The sequence below is a fragment of the Pseudophryne corroboree genome, chromosome 10 (genome assembly GCF_028390025.1).
Source record: "Pseudophryne corroboree isolate aPseCor3 chromosome 10, aPseCor3.hap2, whole genome shotgun sequence".
Taxonomy (NCBI): domain Eukaryota; kingdom Metazoa; phylum Chordata; class Amphibia; order Anura; family Myobatrachidae; genus Pseudophryne; species Pseudophryne corroboree.
In genome coordinates, this window is record NC_086453.1 from 42,435,258 (window position 1) to 42,454,698 (window position 19,441).

Below are 19,441 nucleotides of genomic sequence, written 5' to 3' on the forward strand. Positions count from 1 at the left end.
ACAGGTCTCAGCAAGCCTTCCCCACATGCTGGTACTTGAGCCCACTGGTATCTATAGTCCCACTGTAAAATTAATATTAAGATAACCACAAGACGCACACACACACACACACACACACACACACACACACACACACACACACACACACACACACACAGTAGATAGTACAACTTCGCTAACTCGCTCACCCTCACATATACTCACCTTGTCCATGGCACCGGTCAGTCCAGTTCTCCAGTAGAATCCGCCTACATGTGTGGGGAAAAAAATATACATACTCACCTACCCTTTTGCCGATCGGTCCTATTCTCCATGCAGGCATCCAGGGGGTTAAAAAATAAATACAATAAAGCAACCAATCAATGCCGGACACAAGCCACGCTGTATGTTCATGCTGTACATACAGTGCAGCTCCAGCAAGTGTCGGACTCCACGTGAGTTCTGTCACTTGCCGAGCTGCCAACCAATTAGAAGCCACTACCGTGGGAACAGGCCACTGATTGGCTGTGAGTGGTATGACAAATGGATCTCTTGCACCCAGCATGCAGCCAAACCCCATGCACCCATATTGACGCCACTGTCCCAATGCTAATGGTGACAGCTGTAGATATAAGAGTATTGGGCGGGGCAGGCTTCCAAATGCAGAAGCAGAGAGTTTTAGTACCCACAGCCAGATACTGGCTTTAGCACAATGTAGTAGTCAGACATCTTTGGTACGACATACTAATTTTTAATGCAACGGTGCTCAGTATATTTAATCTAGTTTTTTTTTATACTAATGACTGTTCTATAGTATATTGAAGGAACTGGCCGAAACACTATTATAGCAGTATGAAGCCAAATATCTCACTATACCTGTAGCTGAGGAGACGGTGACATCTGGTTTTCTCGGTGGATCTGTAATGAAAGGACATTGGAACTTTTATAAATTGCTGTCCATTTTTTTTTGTTATGTAGTTACTGGAAAGTAAATAAATGTTGCACTGATTAATAGGCAACAGACATCGGGGGTGATTCCGAGTTGTTCGCTCGCTAGCTGCTATTAGCAGCATTGCACGCGCTAGGCCGCCGCCCTCTGGGAGTGTATCTTAGCTTAGCAGAATTGCGAACGAAAGATTAGCAGAATTGCGAAAAGAAATTTCTTAGCAGTTTCTGAGTAGCTCGAGACTTACAAATAGCGATCAGTTCAGTCAGTTTCGTTCTTGGTTTGACGTCACACACACGCCCAGCATTTGGCCAGCCACTTCCCCGTTTCCCCAGATACTCCCGTGTTTTTCCTTGACACGCCTGCGTTTTTCCGCACACTCCCAGAAAACGCCCAGTTTCCGCCCAGAAACACCCACTTCCTGTCAATCACACTCCGATCACTTCAACGATGAAAATTCTTCGTTCGGACGTGAGTAAATCTACTAAGTTTTGTGCTAAAATAATAACCGCATGCGCACTGCGAACCATGAGCATGTGCATTTTTGCCTTAATCGCTCCGTTGTGAAAATCGGCAACGAGCAAACAACTCGGAATGACCCACATCATACAATAAATTAGGCTGTTACCAACCAGATGAAAATGGTGAAAGTTGTTTCAGATTTACTGATGGGGACTGGTAGGTACATAAACACTTCACTTGTTCTTAGGGGCAGATTCAATTAGAAAACTATGTTATTGATCAACCATAGAAAAAACAAGACATAGCAACCACTTTTTTTAGTGCCCCTCAGGAAAATTAGTGACGCTGCTCTACCATAATGACGAGTGATATGCTCAACGCCTTAGAGTTTTTTGTTTTCTAGAGACTTCAGTTAGAGCTTATTATATTAATCTAATTACATTGACTGATAATGTAGTTAATATCCCGGCTATCGGGATCCTGGCGTTAAGGATCCTGATGCCAGAATTCCGACAGCCGGGAATGCCGACAGCGCTCACAGGGCTATTCCCACTTGTGGGTGTCCACGACACCCGTAAAGTGGGAATAAAACCTGTCGCAAGCTCAGCTAGCCTACATTGGGACTCTTTGTGCTTGCATACTGGCGGCCGGGATGCCACTGTCGCTATATAAGCGTCCGGCATCCCGGCGAGCCTGCAAGGGGACTTGTAGCGCTCGCCCCACTGCCGGCATTCTGGTGGGTGGGATGCCGCTGTCAGAATACTGACAGACAGCACCCCAACCACCAGGATTACATATCCATCGCCACAGACTGTAAGGGGTAAATTTACTAACCTTCGGTTACAGGTTTTTAGTTGATTTTTTGTTACTTTTGAAAACTGACCAAGGGCCTTATTCAGTAAGGATTCAGTCCTTAGTAATGCAAATGCAGGAGGAGGTGCATACCAGCTCCTCCCTGCATTTGCGATGCAATCGCATATGAGATGAACATTGCGACTGGCAGTGCTCCAGCTACGGTGTGACAACTGCCAGTGGTTCAGAGTCAGACTCATGAGATTCAGCTGTCTGCAGCATGCAGAATCAGTGTTCACCAGTGGGTCCCATCTCACAGTCCAGCAGAAGCGGTGGCTGCACCATTGCTTGCTGCAGACGGAAGCCGTTGTGTCCCCTATTACAGGTGTTAGGAAGGCTCTTGGGATACAGCCAATTAAAGCAGCGGGTGCACCACAGAGCTCCATTGGCAGAGAAGCGGTCACACTTGGAGCATACTGTGAACCACACAGGGGCAGCTGTACATACAGATGCCCCTTCAGGGCTTGGAGCCCGGAGGCAGACTTCTCCATTGCCTCTGGGAGTTATGCCCTGAGTGGGTGATGGGTATTGCATGGTGTTACAGCCTGCTGCTGTACCTGAGCCTCTCCTTTCACAGGCAGTGACAGCAGCTTGGTATCCGGACTCCAGATCGACAGCAAAAAGGTCGACAAACCTTAGGTCGATGCCAATTGGTTGACAAACTTTAGGTCGACATGGACAAAAGGTCAACATGGACAAAAGGTCAACAGGAACAAGGTCGACATGGAAAAAGGTCGACATGAGTTTTTCACGATATTTTTCTTTTTTGGAACCTTTTCATACTTAACGATCCACTTGGACTATGATTGGAACGGTAATCTGTGCCGAGCGAAGTGGTAGCAGAGCGAAGGCACCATGCCCAAAGCATGGCGAGTGAAGCGAGCCATGCGAGGGGACGCGGTGCACTAATTGGGGTTCCCGGTCACTCTACGAAGAAAACGACACCAAAAAAACACAAAAAAACCCATGTCGACCTTTTCCCATGTCGACCTTGTTCCTGTCGACCCTTTGTCCACGTCGACCTTTTGCCCATGTCGACTTAAGGTGTGTCGACCAATTGGCGTCGACCTAAGGTTTGTCGACCTTTTTGCTGTCGATCCTGAGTCCCAGACCCCAGCAGCTTGCAGGTATCCACCACTCGGAGAAGTAAAGCTGAAACTTAGGGGTAAATTTACTAAGGTCCCGATTTTGACCGAGATGCCGTTTTTTCTTCAAAGTGTCATCTCGGTAATTTACTAAACTCAAATCACGGCAGTGATGAGGGCATTCGTATTTTTTTGGAAGGTCATCCAAAAAAATACGAATGAATACACCATCGGTCAAAACGCGGCTGTTTAAGTATGAATCTCGGTCATTTACTAAGAAGTGCAAAGCAAAAAAAACTCGTAAAAAAGGGCTAAAAAAAAACAGACCTGCTTTTTATATCCGTGATTGGATAGGCATGCACGGATCCATGAGATCCGTGCATGTATATCAGTGGGAAGGGGTGGGAAAGTGGTTATTTTTTCAAAAAAAAATTGCGTGGGGTCCCCCCTCCTAAGCATAACCAGCCTCGGGCTCTTTGAGCCGATCCTGGTTGCAGAAATATGGGGGAAAAAATGACAGGGGTTCCCCCATATTTAAGCAACCAGCATCGGGCTCTGCGCCTGGTCCTGGTTCCAAAAATACGGGGGACAAAAAGAGTAGGGGTCCCCCGTATTTTTAAAACCAGCACCGGGCTCCACTAGCTGGACAGATAATGCCACAGCCGGGGGTCACTTTTATATAGTGCCCTGCGGCCGTGGCATCAAAAATCCAACTAGTCACCCCTGGCCGGGGTACCCAGGGGGAGTGGGGACCCCTTCAATAAAGGGGTCCCCCCCAGCCACCCAAGGGCCAGGGGTGAAGCCCGAGGCTGTCCCCCCCATCCAATGGGCTGCGGATGGGGGGCTGATAGCCTTTGTTTAAAATGAAAAGATATTGTTTTTAGTAGCAGTACTACAAGTCCCAGCAAGCCTCCCCTGCATGCTGGTACTTGGAGAACCACAAGTACCAGCATGCGGCGGAAAAATGGGCCCGCTGGTACCTGTAGTACTATTACTAAAAAAATACCCAAAAAAAAACAAGACACACACACCTTGAAAGTAAAGTTTTATTACATACATCCACACAAACATTGTAACCAATGGTGGGAACTTTCTGCTCAGCGGTGAGGTCACTTTCGGTCAACCGCAGGGCAGAAAGTTCCCACCATTGGTTACAATGGAGCGCATAGGCGCTACATTGTAACACTGCCGTGTGCCGCCTGTCACTCAGTACAGGAGCACACAGCCGATCAGGAGAGTGCTACAACGTGGCGCTCCCTGATTGGCTGAAGAAACCCACTTAGACAGAAGTCAGAGTGGGTTTCTGGCAGTCGGGGAAAGGGGACCCATGTGAACACATGGGTCCCCTTTTAGTGCGTGGCTCGGGTGTTCGTTTTTTTTTTTTATTCAAGTCCGTGGATTACAAAGTGAAGATACGAGGAGCCTGGGACCCTGGAGCAGGTGAGTATAATTTATTCAACAGGTACCCCTTGGATTCTACTGGAGAAGAGGACCGACCTGCGTGGGGCCATAGATAAGTATGTATGTATGTTTGTGTGGATGTATGTAATAAAACTTTACTTTCAAGGTGTGTGTGTCTTGTGTTTTTTTTTTTTTTTTTTAGTAATAGTACTACAGGTACCAGCGGGCCCATTTTTCCGCCGCATGCTGGTACTTGTGGTTCTCCAAGTACCAGCATGCTGGGGAGGCTTGCTGGGACTTGTAGTACTGCTACTAAAAACAATATCTTTTCATTTTAAACAAAGGCTATCAGCCCCCCATCCGCAGCCCATTGGATGGGGGGGACAGCCTCGGGCTTCACCCCTGGCCCTTGGGTGGCTGGGGGGGGGACCCCTTGATTGAAGGGGTCCCCACTCCCCCAGGGTACCCCGGCCAGGGGTGACTAGTTGGATTTTTGATGCCACGGCCGCAGGGCACTATATAAAAGTGACCCCCGGCTGTGGCATTATCTGTCCAGCTAGTGGAGCCCGGTGCTGGTTTTAAAAATACGGGGGACCCCTACTCTTTTTGTCCCCCGTATTTTTGGAACCAGAACCAGGCGCAGAGCCCGATGCTGGTTGCTTAAAAATGGGGGAACCCCTGTCAATTTTTTCCCCATATTTCTGCAACCAGGATCGGCTCAAAGAGCCCGAGGCTGGTTATGCTTAGGAGGGGGGACCCCACGCATTTTTTTTTTAAACATTTGACAGTGTAAAAAAAAAAAAAAATGAACCCCAGCACGGATCACACAGATCCGGCCGAGATTCATTTTTAAAAAGTCGGCAGTGTTTTGCTAATCACTGCCGTAAAAAATGAAAAAAAAAACACGAATGACATCGACATCGGAAGAAATGAAAATGGCGAATACGACTGCTTAGTAAATTAGTCGTAATAAATTCAAAAAGTTGCAAGTTTACACTTTCGATGTCATTCGTGATTGAACTTTGACCTTTTTCCGAAAATTACGAATGTTAGTAAATTTACCTCTTAGCTGGGACAGACCTTTAGTGCAAAGTCTGTCCCGGCATCAACTTTTATTTAAATAGCGAGAAAATAGTTTGGAGATGTTCCAAAACTTTTTTCTTTTTTTTTCTAAATAGAGCCCATGATAATGTTTTATTTCTACTTTATTATACTGTAACAAAACTTACATTGTATAAATAAGGTGACACTTTTGTTCATTACCCCATGTTCACTCTCTGCTACGCAGTAATATGTATCAGCAGCGTTAGTCTGTATGTCCGTCAGACTGAGCTCCAGCCCTTGTCCAGTCTCACTGCTGGGAACATCGTCTTCTCCCTTCTTCCAGGTCACATTAGCTGCCGGGTTACTGTCTACCGAGCAGTTCAGTCTCAGAGAGTCTCCCTCCAGCACTGTCACTGTCTCAGTTTTCTGTAGTATTTTTCCTATAAAATAATAAAACAATGATTACATAAATATTTTGGGGTAAATGTAATAGGGTGCGAGAAGCTGGAGGTGCAGTGGTTTGTGTGAGAATGCCCGTATTTTAAGAGCGGCAATCTTTTTCAAGGCAAAAGCAATCTGTTTTGTCTTGTAAATGATTGCCACTTTAAAAATTCAGGTAATCCCACATAAACTCCTGCACCTCCGTCTTCTCACACTCTATAACATTTACTCCATGGTCTGCAACACATATGGAGACTCAGCCCACGTCAGAGAGAAAGGACGCTGATCGTTATTAACTTGTGATCACTAGTATGACTTTAGGGCGGGAACATACCTGCACGACCGGCAATCGCGGAGATAGTTGGGGCGATTTCTCGTCATCACACACAATAGCAGATTGCTGATACGCATTACCCAGTATAATAAACAACAGAACAATCTCTTGTTCCACCCTTCATTACAATGCACCGGGTATAACGGGATATCTTCTGGTTGGCTGTGCAGCACGGCCAACCAGATACTGATGTATGAGACCCGCGGGAGCGCACAATCGGGCATACATACTAGGCAATATGCATGATTTGTCGTTCTTACATAACAAATCGTGCCGATATCACACTGGTGTGCAACCGGCTTTACACATGCAGAAGTTACAATGTGTACGGTAGTGTATACCTATTATAACACAACCTACAACAGGCAGCAGATTATCAGGGTCAGCAACATATATCAAATTGTGTTAAAAATTATAGCAATGTTGATTTAAGAACAAGGTAGTGATCTTTTTTTTAATTTCAACAAAGTTAAGCTTTGCACGTTAAATTGGTGAAACTTTAAATTTTAAGTTAAATCCACCAGAGGCTTCACAAGGGGAGTGCGCACAGTACCCGGAAGTGACACCAAAATACCGGCTCCTTCGCAATGACAGGGAGCTGTGTGCTGCACTGTGACATTATTGTGTAGCAACCGGCAACTGTCACTGAGGAGGAGCCGGAAGTGCAGCCAGAGTTTCCGGTTGCAGACCAGCATCTCCTCCAGGAAAGTTGTGCATGCCCCTGGAGTGATATAAACTGGGGGTCCCCGCGAGACTATACCCCATGATTGAAGTAAATGTGGCCTCCCTGTGAAGTCACGCCCCCATCCCATGAGGCATTGCCCCTGGATTGTAGTTAATGCTTGCTTCCTGTGACACCACACTTCCTTTTTGACTGAGGGGGAAATGCTTCCTGCACCAGGTGTCACTGACCCTGGTGCCGCCTCTGAAATACACCAAGATGTGGCTGATTACAAAAGCAGCTGCTTTATATTATATTTAATAGAGCAGACGTGTCAAACACGCGTCCTGCCGGCCCGCCGCATGCGGCCCAAATACATATTTTTTGCGGCACTGTAATACTGATAGAAAACAAGTGGAATGCAGGCCAAGCCTTTCTCCATGAACGCGCCTTATCAACTCTGAAGCAGAAGCATTGCACCAGTAACATCATACTTGCTGCTGGGGAGATAAACCACAAACACTGCACACCAACAGTGAGGCTAGGAGCCAGCCCGCCCACCTACCACTGCAACCCAGGGGGGGCCCTCCTGTCTTGGGTGCCCTGGACGTCATGACGTCTCTCCCACAGATCAGAGGAGAGGAGCGGCGCCGGCGGAGGTCTGCAGCGGTCGGGAATCAGGAGCGGGGATAGTAAGTATAATTTTTTTTTCTTTCAGCGGCGCTACTCTACAGGGGGCACAAATGGGGGCGTAACTGACCACACCCCTGTATGAAGCCACGCCCCTATTTATTTGGGACACAACAAGGGCTAGAACCGGCCCTGCTCCAAACATGTCCCATTCCAGGAGGGACAAAATGCTCTCTACCTGGACTTCCCTCTTAATATATGATTGGTGTCACATGTGTTGAACTATTTAATTGATAAGAAAGGTACTTCAACACAGGTGATTGCAATCATAAATTAAGAAGGAAGTCCAGGTAGAGAACATTTTGTCCCTCCTAGAATGGGTCATGGTGGGAGGTATAGATTGTGTATATTAAAGTATATTAAATTTAAACCAATGGTGTATATTAGTTTTAACTAATTGTTTAATAATGCCTGGGTACTCTTTATAGCTCCACCTAATTGAAAGACAACTATTTTATAAACTTTTCTTGTAGTGGAAGAAAGACAACTTAACATTAAAATACACATACAAAAATAAAATAATTTATCTTGTCACATGCAAGAATAGCAGCAGCCTCTGTACTACTTACACACTGGGACAGGACTCAGGAGGACTTTCTGTGTGTGTCTCTATGTGTAGACCCAAATGGTTTAGTTGCATAACAGTTTACACAGGACTCAGACACCCATGCAGGGAGGAGGAGAAGCTGGGATCCCTGTTTCACTTACGGCTCTCTCCACCCTCCTATCTCTCCTCTGTTCAGAAAGCTCCGTCGGTAGCTCATGAAACGTGATATTCCTGGGTCTCTGCCTGCACTGCATCCTGTCCTGCTCACATTCTGGCTGCTGGTTCTGCTGCTGCTTATAAGGGAAAGCTAGTGATGTCAGTGTGCTCTGGTTCTGGGGCCCCCTGACAAAGGGGGGGGGGCCGGGGTACAGTATGCCCTGCATCCCCCCCCCCCCTTAATCTGGCTATGGGAACAGGCCCAGAGCTACAGTTACATTAGGCAGGAAAAGACAGCTGTCTGGAGAGCCATGGATTGGAAGCCACCATTGAGGAGTCCCAAACTGTTGTGGTGCACAATGTAGTGGTGGATTCACAGGGGAGAAATACAGTTGATTGCCACCACAATCTAACTCAAGCTACATGCCAGTAACCCCCCAATCCGCCCACTCTCTCACTTGGCTTGCATGCGCACAGAGTCAATTCACAGGAGACAGAGGGACTGGGGGCATGCCAGCAACTCGCAGAGCGCTGGGCATGTTCCGTCAGTGATGTAAATGGGAAGTGTGGCAGGCAGTTGCGGCATTTCCACAAAGCCACGCCTCCTTTTCCTGAGGCCACGCTCATTTTGGGGTGGGCGTGGCTCTGCCGCGCAGAGGAGTCCCGAATCTGCAATAATTAAAGTTGGGAGATGTGTATAGACTAGAACCAGGTTTCCTCTATTTGTATTCTAAATATAATATTACCTCCGATCTCCCCTGTGATAGTGAATGTTGGAGGATCTGTAACAAACAAAAAGAATACATTATAGGAATATAAGTGTGACTTGTTTACTTACATATATTAGTCACTGACACTATAGATATTGGTTTTATAAACTCAGTTATTCCCATGTGCTGATTACATTAACAATATAATCAGCTGGCAACTTTCTGTCTGGGGGCAAACACGAGCAAGTGGTCTTGGTGCATTGCAATTCAAAGATGGGCATGGCAAAAAACCATGTAGGTGTGGTTTATCTACTTATCTAATTAAATAAGAAATGTTATGTTATGTCAATAAAATATGAGTCTCATCTGACAAAGCAGAAACTATTGTATTGAAATCTATACAATACAGATAGGATTCTAGTTACCAATATACAGCACAGGGAGCATCAAAAAGAAACAAAATATACAGTAGGCATAATTTGAGTGATTGACATACAGGGGAGGATTGGGAATTTAGAATGCACTTGGAAGATATTCTGAAAGCTCCTGTGCAAACCTCCATATTATGGGACATGTGTATCAAAAAATATTTGTGGGATATCCTTTCGGGGGCTCCCTGCAAATATTAACCACTTAACTGACAATTTCCCCCCCAAAAAAACTGCTCAGAAATTGTCGGGTTTTTGAGTCATGAGTGAATTAGGTGAAGAACATGTATTTAATGTTATCCAGGATAATTTTATTGAAAAGAAAAAAGAAAAAAAGAAAAAAGTGGAATTGGAATATCGGGAACATTAAAAACATTTCATTTTCGATGCCAGGACAGCCACCAGGTACACAGGTGTGTGTGTGTGTGTGTGTGGGGTAATTTGGGGGGGGGGGGGGTGGTAATTTACACTTCCACAGTGGATGATATTGTCTGCAGCCACTGTGGAGGCGGGGGGGGGGGGGGGGGGTTCCAGCTGTGCTGACCAATCAGCAGTGATCCGCAGTGCGGCAAACACTGGGGGTGGGGGTGGGAAGGCAGAGGGGCCTTCTAGTACCTCTGAGAGCAGCAGCAGTGGGAAGTTTTCCTTCCCTGAAGCTGCAAACACTGTTTGTATGACTGGTTGCATCCTGTGCGACCAGGTCGGATAATGCACTTGCTAGTGTGATCGCATCTGATGGCAGGTAAGTGGTTAAGTACCATCTGGATATATGTATAGGGAACCACAGATGTCCTCAGCTATTGTAGCCTATGGACTACATTTTAAAAGATTTACTGGCAGAGGGATCGGTAGACTGCACACACACAGTAGTGAGGTCCACGACGGAAAGTGAAACTAAAATTATAGCAAATGTGATCATATTCCTTTTTGGAACCCCTGTCCCTGCGTGCAGGGCCGTCTTTTCGTATGGGCTCAATTGGCACTTGCCCAAGGGCCCCAGGTGTATAAGGGCCCTAGTCTGATAGCTGAGGGTCCCCTCTTTCCAGTGGTACCAGATTTTTCGAAAATCGGCCCTAGGGAACCGGAGATATCCGACTTCAAAGCAGTGGTCCCCATGAGAGCCTGTTGATTGCTATACCCTGACAGGTCTCTTGGGATCTTTCTGACTTAGAGTTTTTCTGAGGGTATGCTCCAAAAGCTGGGACTCTACACTTTCTGTGGACACTGGCAGCTTGTCTCTACTATGCTCAGAACCACAGATATCAGCTTTCAAGCAGCTGGTCCCTGCTCCAGCTCCATAAGCCTAATATGCAGTTTTATATATTCGTCAGGGGATTGCTCTGGCTCCTGAACTCTGATCCCAGAGTCCCCAGTACCTCTTGATAGGTTGGATTCTCCAATTTTTTGGTCCTTTCAAAACCAAGAAATCTTTTTCCAGGAACTTGAGATATCTGCAGTCAAGCAAGCTGCCCTCTCACCAGAAAATGATTAATATTAAGCCCACTCCACTATCCACCCCTCCCCTACGTATTAAACACCCCCTACCACCCTGGAAGTCATGTACTGAGGCCCCTTCATTCAGTCCAATGCCCCCTTCTACAGTTTAGTGTTCTCCCTCCAGCCCCATATGTGCAGTAAAAGAGTGATTAGCAGAAATTACTGCTCCAGGTCCTACATGCTGAGTGGAAGATAGAACACCCCCTACCACCCATGGAACATCAAAGTTGCCACTGATAGCACCCCCCACCCTTACTGCTGGAGGAAGGGTAGGGGCCCCAGTGCATTGCTGTACCCAGGGGCCCACACTGCTCTTAAGACGGCCCTGCCTGCGTGTGTACATGCTGGAGGAACGTACTTTTTTTTTTGCCGTGAACAGCGGCGATAAATTATAATTATCGGGGCCAGGGGATGATAATTTGTAAATATGTCCCACAGTCTTTACCGGGATGTCGGACAAAGTCCAAATGTCAGAGAATGACTCAATGGTAGTCCCTGCATTACAGTAAGTGCATATGTCAGTGGTTCTCAAACTGTGTGCCACGGCACCCTTGGGTGCCTCAGGACACTTGCAGGGGTGCTTCGGGTTGGTGGAGCAGGACCAATTAAAATTATTTATGGTCAATGTAATAGGCAAAACCAGTGCTGGTGTCTGCTAATCATAACATATATGGACAAACAGAAGCAAATATTGTCCCTCACCACACAACTGAGCCTAAGGATGACAAATAAACATAGTTTACTTAATTTAAATTCCTCAATTAGAAACTTTTGGCCTAGGGGTTCTGTGATATAATTTCTGATACTCGAGGGCGCCGTAATTCAAAAAAGTTTGAGAACCATTGGAAAATGTGCAAAAATGGTATTCATAGGAAAAGAGCTGTGGGGCATATGTATTAAACCAATTTTGTAGGGATAGCCACAAAATGTAAGTATTACCTCTATGTACAGTAGGTGGCTATATATATATATATATATATATATATATATATATAAAAAAAACAATGGATCAAATATTGGCTTAATATACCACAAAACTGAACAATGATTCCTTTGATTGTTTGTATAATCAACGTCTTTCGTAAAAGTCAGCTGCTATCCCAAAATGTCCCTTGCAAATGGAGACCAGTATACTATATATGTGTGTGTGTGTGTGTGTGTGTGTAGTATAGCCAATCAGGAGAGCGCGATGACATGGTGCTCCCTGATTGGCTGGCGGGTCTCCAAGTCACAGAAGTCATGAGGAGACCCGGTATTCAGGAAATGGGGATCCATGTGTGTACACATGGATCCCGTTACGTCTGGTGGTACGGGTTAATGCGGTTTGTTATTTTTAACCCCCATGGATGCCTACATGGACAGAAGAGGATGGATCTACACTGGAAATAGCTGAGTATATATATTTTTTTACAGGTACCCTATGGATTCTACTTGATAAGGAGACCGAGTGTCTCTGTGGGACAGTAGGTAAGTATATGTCAGTGTATATGTGTGTTTTAATAAACTTCTACTATCACAGTGTGTGTGTTTTCTTTATTGTAATATTTATTTTGTTGTGGAACTACAGGTACCAGTGGGCCCTTTAATGCCCCACATGCTGATACTTGTTGTTCGCCAAGTTCATTCGGGGGAGGCTTGTTGGGACCTGTAGTTCCACAGCAAAAGACAATATTTATTCTTTTTACCTTTAATGGCTATCAGCCAGCCACCCAGTCCCGGTCTTCTTCCCTGGCCCTTGGGTGTCTGGAGGGGGGAGAGGGGGTAAATTTATTGGAACCCTGGCAAAGGGGTGAGTAGTTGGGAGGATAATGCCATGGCCACAGGGACCTGTATAAATGTGTCCCCCTGCTGTAGATCAATCCACCGCTATTCGCTCTAAAGTACTGGATTAGTGAAGCATTTTCCACCCAGTGGTGGAGATGTGTATTGCATGCTGAGTATGTAGTCGTGCCTCAACGCACCTGTCCGTGCAGAAACTCAGCAACCTAAGCTATCGCGTAGGTGCGACTAAACCTCCGACTAGGCAGAGAAACAAGAAAGATACGGGAGGATCCATCTGTAGATTTCAAATATTAATTGCTGCAAAGTGTTATGAGCAAACACAATGTGAGGTATTGATTTGACAAGGAGGAATAGTATGTGTAAGGGAATCTATATACTCACATTGAACAACCATATTTATATAGGTCTGTGTAGCAGTCACTAGATTTGGTAGGGTCACTGTACAGGTTATAATTTTCATGTTATCACTTCGAGATGGGGTAAATGTCATTGTTGATGAGTCTTTATGCATTTTCTGATCACCCATTGTCCATTGGAAAGCTGGTGAAAGTCCAGAGCAGGTCCCAGGTAAGGAACAGGTTAGTGTCACCTCCTGACCTGCAGTTATCTTTCCGGGGACGTAGATTTCTGGCTTTTGGGAAAGCTCTAAATGGTAAATTGGACACAGAGAGAACAAATTTTACTATTTCTGTTTGTAATTCACAAGAAAGCAATAAATAATTCCATTCTCTTGGAAAATAAATTAATATAAGCATAATACCATTAGCGAGCCTTTTCCCAGTGGCTGCGATGGAAATTGGTCTATAAAGGGCTTGATAAATAGAGAGTATATAGTATATAAATCTATAAATCATACTGTGTACAATTAGGTGATATACAGTACTTTCTATTTTAGGTCAGGCTCTAGAACAAGTGGTACGAGTGGATACTGTAGATCACAATCATTTGGGCATCAGAAAATTAAACATCAAGCTTATGAGAATGAGAGATTCCCCTGTTTTATGAAACAATACAATTTGCATTTAAATCACGTTCATATCTTTTGTTACAAAAGAAAGATTTTCTTTCAAAGAATTTATCAATTGTACTGTAGGCCAAATTTTGTCATTGACATACATTATTACTTGAGGTTGCGATCTATGATATGTATTCCACACAACTAGATCACTATATATATATTTCATGGAAGAGAACAGGAATGTTCTTAAACTTAAAATACACACCTTATCTATAGATATGACATCTTACATCAAAATGGGCCACTGGAACAGGTATTCATTAGAGGTATTCAGTTAATACTTCTGATACGTTGGTATGAGTCGGTCCTAGTTGCTATAGTACTATTGTAGTCTGACAAAGGGAGAGGCACACATCAACTAGGATTGAGTTCCAGGCTCTGGCTGTCAACCCATTGGAAAATACATGATAACTATCTATAATTATACTCCTATGTGGATCCATTTGGCATCACAAAAGTCGATTTGTTGAATCCTCCTGATTCTGTGAAGAATCATAATCCAACATCGCTGATTAACACACAATTTAAACCTATTGAACCATACCCCTGATGAAGCCTCCACATATAGACGAAACGTGTAGGGTCATCTTCGTAACATCCTGCATCACTTGTGGGGCAAACTCACCTACGAGCTCACACCCGCAAAGTTGAGGTGACAATCAACATCATACCCTCCATATTTGGGCAGGTTTATATGTTACTATTGTCCATGCAAAATTATTGTATTGTAATCCATGTGAAATTATGATACACATCTGTCTGTATAACAATAATAAATGTTTTATTTACCTAAGTGTCAATATTATACATTTTTAATATTAGACTGACTATACAACCAAATGGTAATTTTAAAAGTGGGAAACCCCTCTATTTGGTATTATTCAATAGGGCACCTGAGGTATCCCCCTTATATTTTCAGTCCTCCCTTATGCAAAAATTAAAATAACTGCAGGGTCCCACACTCCACAGTGGGGGTGTCATTTTAATACAGAGAGGGGTGGGGGGAGGGGAGGCGTGCACCTGCTTCCTACTTTACTTGATCAGGAAGCTAGTCCCTCCTTCTTGTCCAGCATCATCTTCCCAGTGATATGTGGGAGAATGACTCTGGCCATTAGAGGGAAAAGACTCTGGCACAGGTACACTTGAATATTGGAATGCATTGCAGCCCCACATCTGTAGCCCCCACTGCTAAGGACTTTGACTAGGGTTTTTCTTTTTGGATACTTCACTTGAATTATATTTGGAATTTTCCTTTTCTTGAACATACCATTTGTTTTTTTTTTATGTTAAAAGGGAGGTGGTGCCTCACACCATTGTCCGCATTGCAGGAGATGAAGCCTGCCAGTTCCGGATCCTCTCCTAACTCATGTATGACACTCAAGTAAGGGAGAATAGACTACAGGTCTGTGGACACAGTAGTGCAAATGGATGATGCACCGTGGAGTTTCTCAACCATCCCAGCCTCCCAGCCCACAAGCTTCTCATCAAAGTGGGGGTTCCAGTGATGTTGCTGCAGAACCTCAAATGTCCAAACTCTGCAATGGCACCAGGCAGCGAATGAAGGTCCTCCACATGTCATTGAAGTCAGTGTTCACCAGCTGTGCTCAGGTGGAGTGGGTGTTCATACCATGCATACTATCAGAGTAGCCCATCCAGTTGAAGAGGCTGTAGTTCCCACTAAAGTTTTGCTTTACAATGACCATCCCACAAGTCCCAGGCGCAGTCGTTGAAGGAGGCAGGGATTGACTTGAGGGAGGACTACTTCTAACATGGGCACTTCTATGTGGGCTGCTAGAGAGTGAGCTCACCAAGTAGTCTGGTGATCCTAACATCTGAGGGGAGAACCATCAATGTGGTTTACAAAGAGATACTTAAGCAAGAGAAAAAAAGGTTTACATACTGTACGTCTTATAACCCACCTTCAATTCATTTATATTAAAAATGTTTAAATATCTTTATTTAGTCTTGATACTAGTATGCTCCTGTACTCCAGAGACACTAAATTAACTAAACCATAAGTTAAGATGGGATGAAGGAAATCGAAACAGTATATGTCAAATGTCTACCCGGGTGAAATTGAGTTTATCAGGTAGTAGAATATACAGGGCCAGATTAAAGGAGGGGCTACAGGGACGGTCATCACAAAGGTGCCCGAATACAGGGTCAGTGTGACCATGCAATTGATGAGAACAGGGAACAGGTGCCCAGTGCACCTGTTCCCGGGAAGTGGCTGCAGTGGCTGTTCTGCATGCAGTGTGCTGCAGTACATACAGCTAGCCTCATCACAGACCCTGGCATAGCCAGATTAAGGGGGGATGCAGGGCATACTGTACCCCGGGCTCCCCTTTGTCAGGGGGCCCCCGGCCAGAGCACACTGACATCACTAGATTTCCTTTTTAAGCAGCAGCAGAACCAGCAGCCACAATGTGAGCAGGACAGTATGCAGTGCAGGCAGAGACACGGGAATATCATGTTTCATGAGCTACTGACAGAGCTTTCTGATCAGAGGAGAGACAGGAGAGTGCAGAGAGCTATAAGTGACACAGGGATCCCAGCTTCTCCTCCTCCCGCCTGGGTGTCTGAGTCCTGTGTAAACTGTTATGCAACTAAACCATTTGGGTCTAGAGATAGAGACACACACAATGACAGTCCTCATGAGTCCTGTCCCAGTGTGTAAGTAGTACAGAGGCTGCTGCTATTCTTGCATGTGACAAGATAAATTAGTTTATTTTCTATGTATATTTTAAGGTTAAGTTGTCTTTCTTCCACTACAAGAAAAGTATATAAAATAGTTGTCTTTCAATGAGGTATAAACAGTACCCAGGCATTATTAAACTTAGTTAAAACTAATTTACAACATTTAATTAATTTAATATAAACAATCTATACCTCCCAACATGACCCATTCCAGGAGGGACAACATGCTCTCTACCTGGACTTCCTTCTTAATTTATGATTGCAATCACCTGTGTTTAAATACCTTTCTTATCAATTAAATAGTTCAACACAGGTGACGCCAATCATGCATTAAGTGGGAAGTCCAGATAGAGAGCATTCTGTCCCTCCTGGAGTGGGACATGTTGGGAGGTATGCACAATTTAATATACATCCCCCACCTTCCTTCGGGGCCCCCCTGTCTTAAGTGCCCTGAGCACCCTCAAAGCTTAATCCGGCCCTGCCTGGGAGGCCCAGTGAGATGCTAAAAACATCTCAGGGCTGCTATCGCCTTTGCCTGATTGACAAGCAGAGGCGGTGGTGGGACAGGAGGGGGCGTGCTAACGGCATTAGAATGCTGATGGTGGGGCACGGTCTGGAAAACGCAGGCGTGTCCAGACCATTGCGGGGCAGGCCGCGGCAGCTGCGTGACGTCACATGCAGCCGCTACGATCCGGGACACAGCGGGTAGCGAAGGCAGGGAGATACTCGTTTGGGAGGGGGGTCTTAGGGCCTGACATGCGGGGCGGACAAGTCCTGTGCTGGGCGTCCCCGCGCATGTCTGAGTAGGTGTGCTAAATTTAGCACATCTACAATCAGATCTGAATTACCGCCTATGACAGTACATAACACTGTATATGGTTTAGTTATGTGGAATACATTCCAGAAAAAAAGGAATGGAGACAGGAAATTTCATACGAGAGCCTTTAGAAAATAAGGGAACTGTGAGAGAATGTAGCTTCCATAAAAGTGTGAACTTATGGAAAGTAGATTTAGGATATAATAGTATTCAAGTAAAAAGTAGATTTTACTAAGTAATTATAATACTTGAGATATAGGCCAAGCTCACTTCTGAACTATGAGTTGTTGCTGCTTTTCTTAAAATCCCACCTCTCATCTCCCACAGGACCGGGTGTAGTATGGCATGCCGGCGGCCGGGCTCCCGGCGACCAGCATACCGGCGCCGGGAGCCAAACCGCCGGCATACCGACAGCATGGCAAGCGGAAATGAGCCCCTTGTGGGCTCGCTGTGCTCACCACGCTGCTGGCACGGTGGCGCGCTACGCGCGCCATGCTATTAATTCTCCTTCCAGGGGGGTCGTGGACCCCCACAAGGGAGAATATGTGTTGATAAAGCTAAATATTTATCTTATATAATATCCTTTATGAGGTCTAAGAACACTGTACGCTATCTACGTATGAAGTACCGTAAGGGTACGCTAGTTGCGTAACAATCGCTTAGCCGTGATCGAGACGCTCAAGCGTCACGTTCACTCACAGCCAAGAGATCACAGGCAGGCACGTTATTGGCTGTTGACTAACGTAATGATTCGCTATAGCGTAGCGGACGCTCGGGACCACGAGGAGATCACCAGCGGCGCTGACGCTCACTATATTAAACCTTTATATCTAAACCATAAACAGTGTGTTGTGCGGTAAAACCTTAGTGTAATGATAGAGTGTAAATGCAACACAGAATAACCTTATTACCTTTAAAGCTGCTTGAGCGTCACCGACGCTCTGAGAATACTTAATACTATAAGAAACACACAGATACCGTGCTCAGGGTCCAACGCCTAATATATATATTATGAATGCTATACTTGCAAAAGAATTAAACACAATACAAGTCATACACTACAATATAACATAGACTACCTAACCAGATAACTACACAGGAAATATAATACAATACTATTTAAGGGAAAATGAGAGAGAAAGATGAGGAGAGAGAGAGAGAGAGAGATTGAGAGAGATTGACTCAGAATAACAAGAAGAACAATATGATTGCAGAGAAGCTTACACATGTGAGGAACAATCGCTGCGCAGTTATTCAATGCTGAGAATCTTTGTGGAGAAAATACTTGACCTTACCCATACTGGCTGTCCCTATATACACACCCTACAATACCGCATGGGACAGAAGCTAGACTCCATTTTGAGAAAACTCCCATGAAGACTGCAACACATGGTTGAAAGGGGGAGGGGAAAACACCCGGCAGCAGCCATTTTAGTTTTGCAGGTCCAAACACATGGCACTCTCTACTACACCACAATCACATAGCAGAAGACACAAGACTCCATTTTATTCCAAAATGTCCAAGCCTCAGAACAATGCATATGTTCTGATTTTACAATTCCAAACCATCTAAATCACCTTTCACAATTTCAATCCAACTTCCTAGAACCATCTTATTCACTTTCACATTCCAAACAACTTCAGTATCTCAATAACCAGAGCAAATTCATCACAAGACCAGATCACAATGTAACCACACATCTCAGCCTGCCATTGCAACAAGCACATGCCCAAACGCAACTGCATGATGGTATTTATGATTAACAAGATATATATTATAACTAACCAGTACAATCTATTTTAAATCACCATAGGCAAACAAATACCACAAATGCTATGCTACAGGTTGTCTAATGTCCCAGCTACCATCACAGATTCCCAGATTTATCACACA

At 44.9% G+C, this 19,441-nt stretch overlaps 1 protein-coding gene across 1 annotated transcript in view; it reads right to left on the bottom strand.

The window, feature by feature from the left end:
* The window catches only part of LOC134965157 (sialic acid-binding Ig-like lectin 13), a 38,593-nt gene that overhangs the window by 947 nt on the left and 18,205 nt on the right, over window positions 1-19,441 (bottom strand). The window contains exons 3-6 of the mRNA XM_063941679.1: window positions 13,397-13,660; window positions 9,345-9,380; window positions 5,989-6,209; window positions 856-922 (exon numbers count right to left, since the gene is read on the bottom strand). Of these exons, the coding sequence (XP_063797749.1) occupies window positions 856-922; window positions 5,989-6,209; window positions 9,345-9,380; window positions 13,397-13,660 (588 nt within the window). The remainder of the gene's footprint in view (window positions 1-855; window positions 923-5,988; window positions 6,210-9,344; window positions 9,381-13,396; window positions 13,661-19,441) is intronic.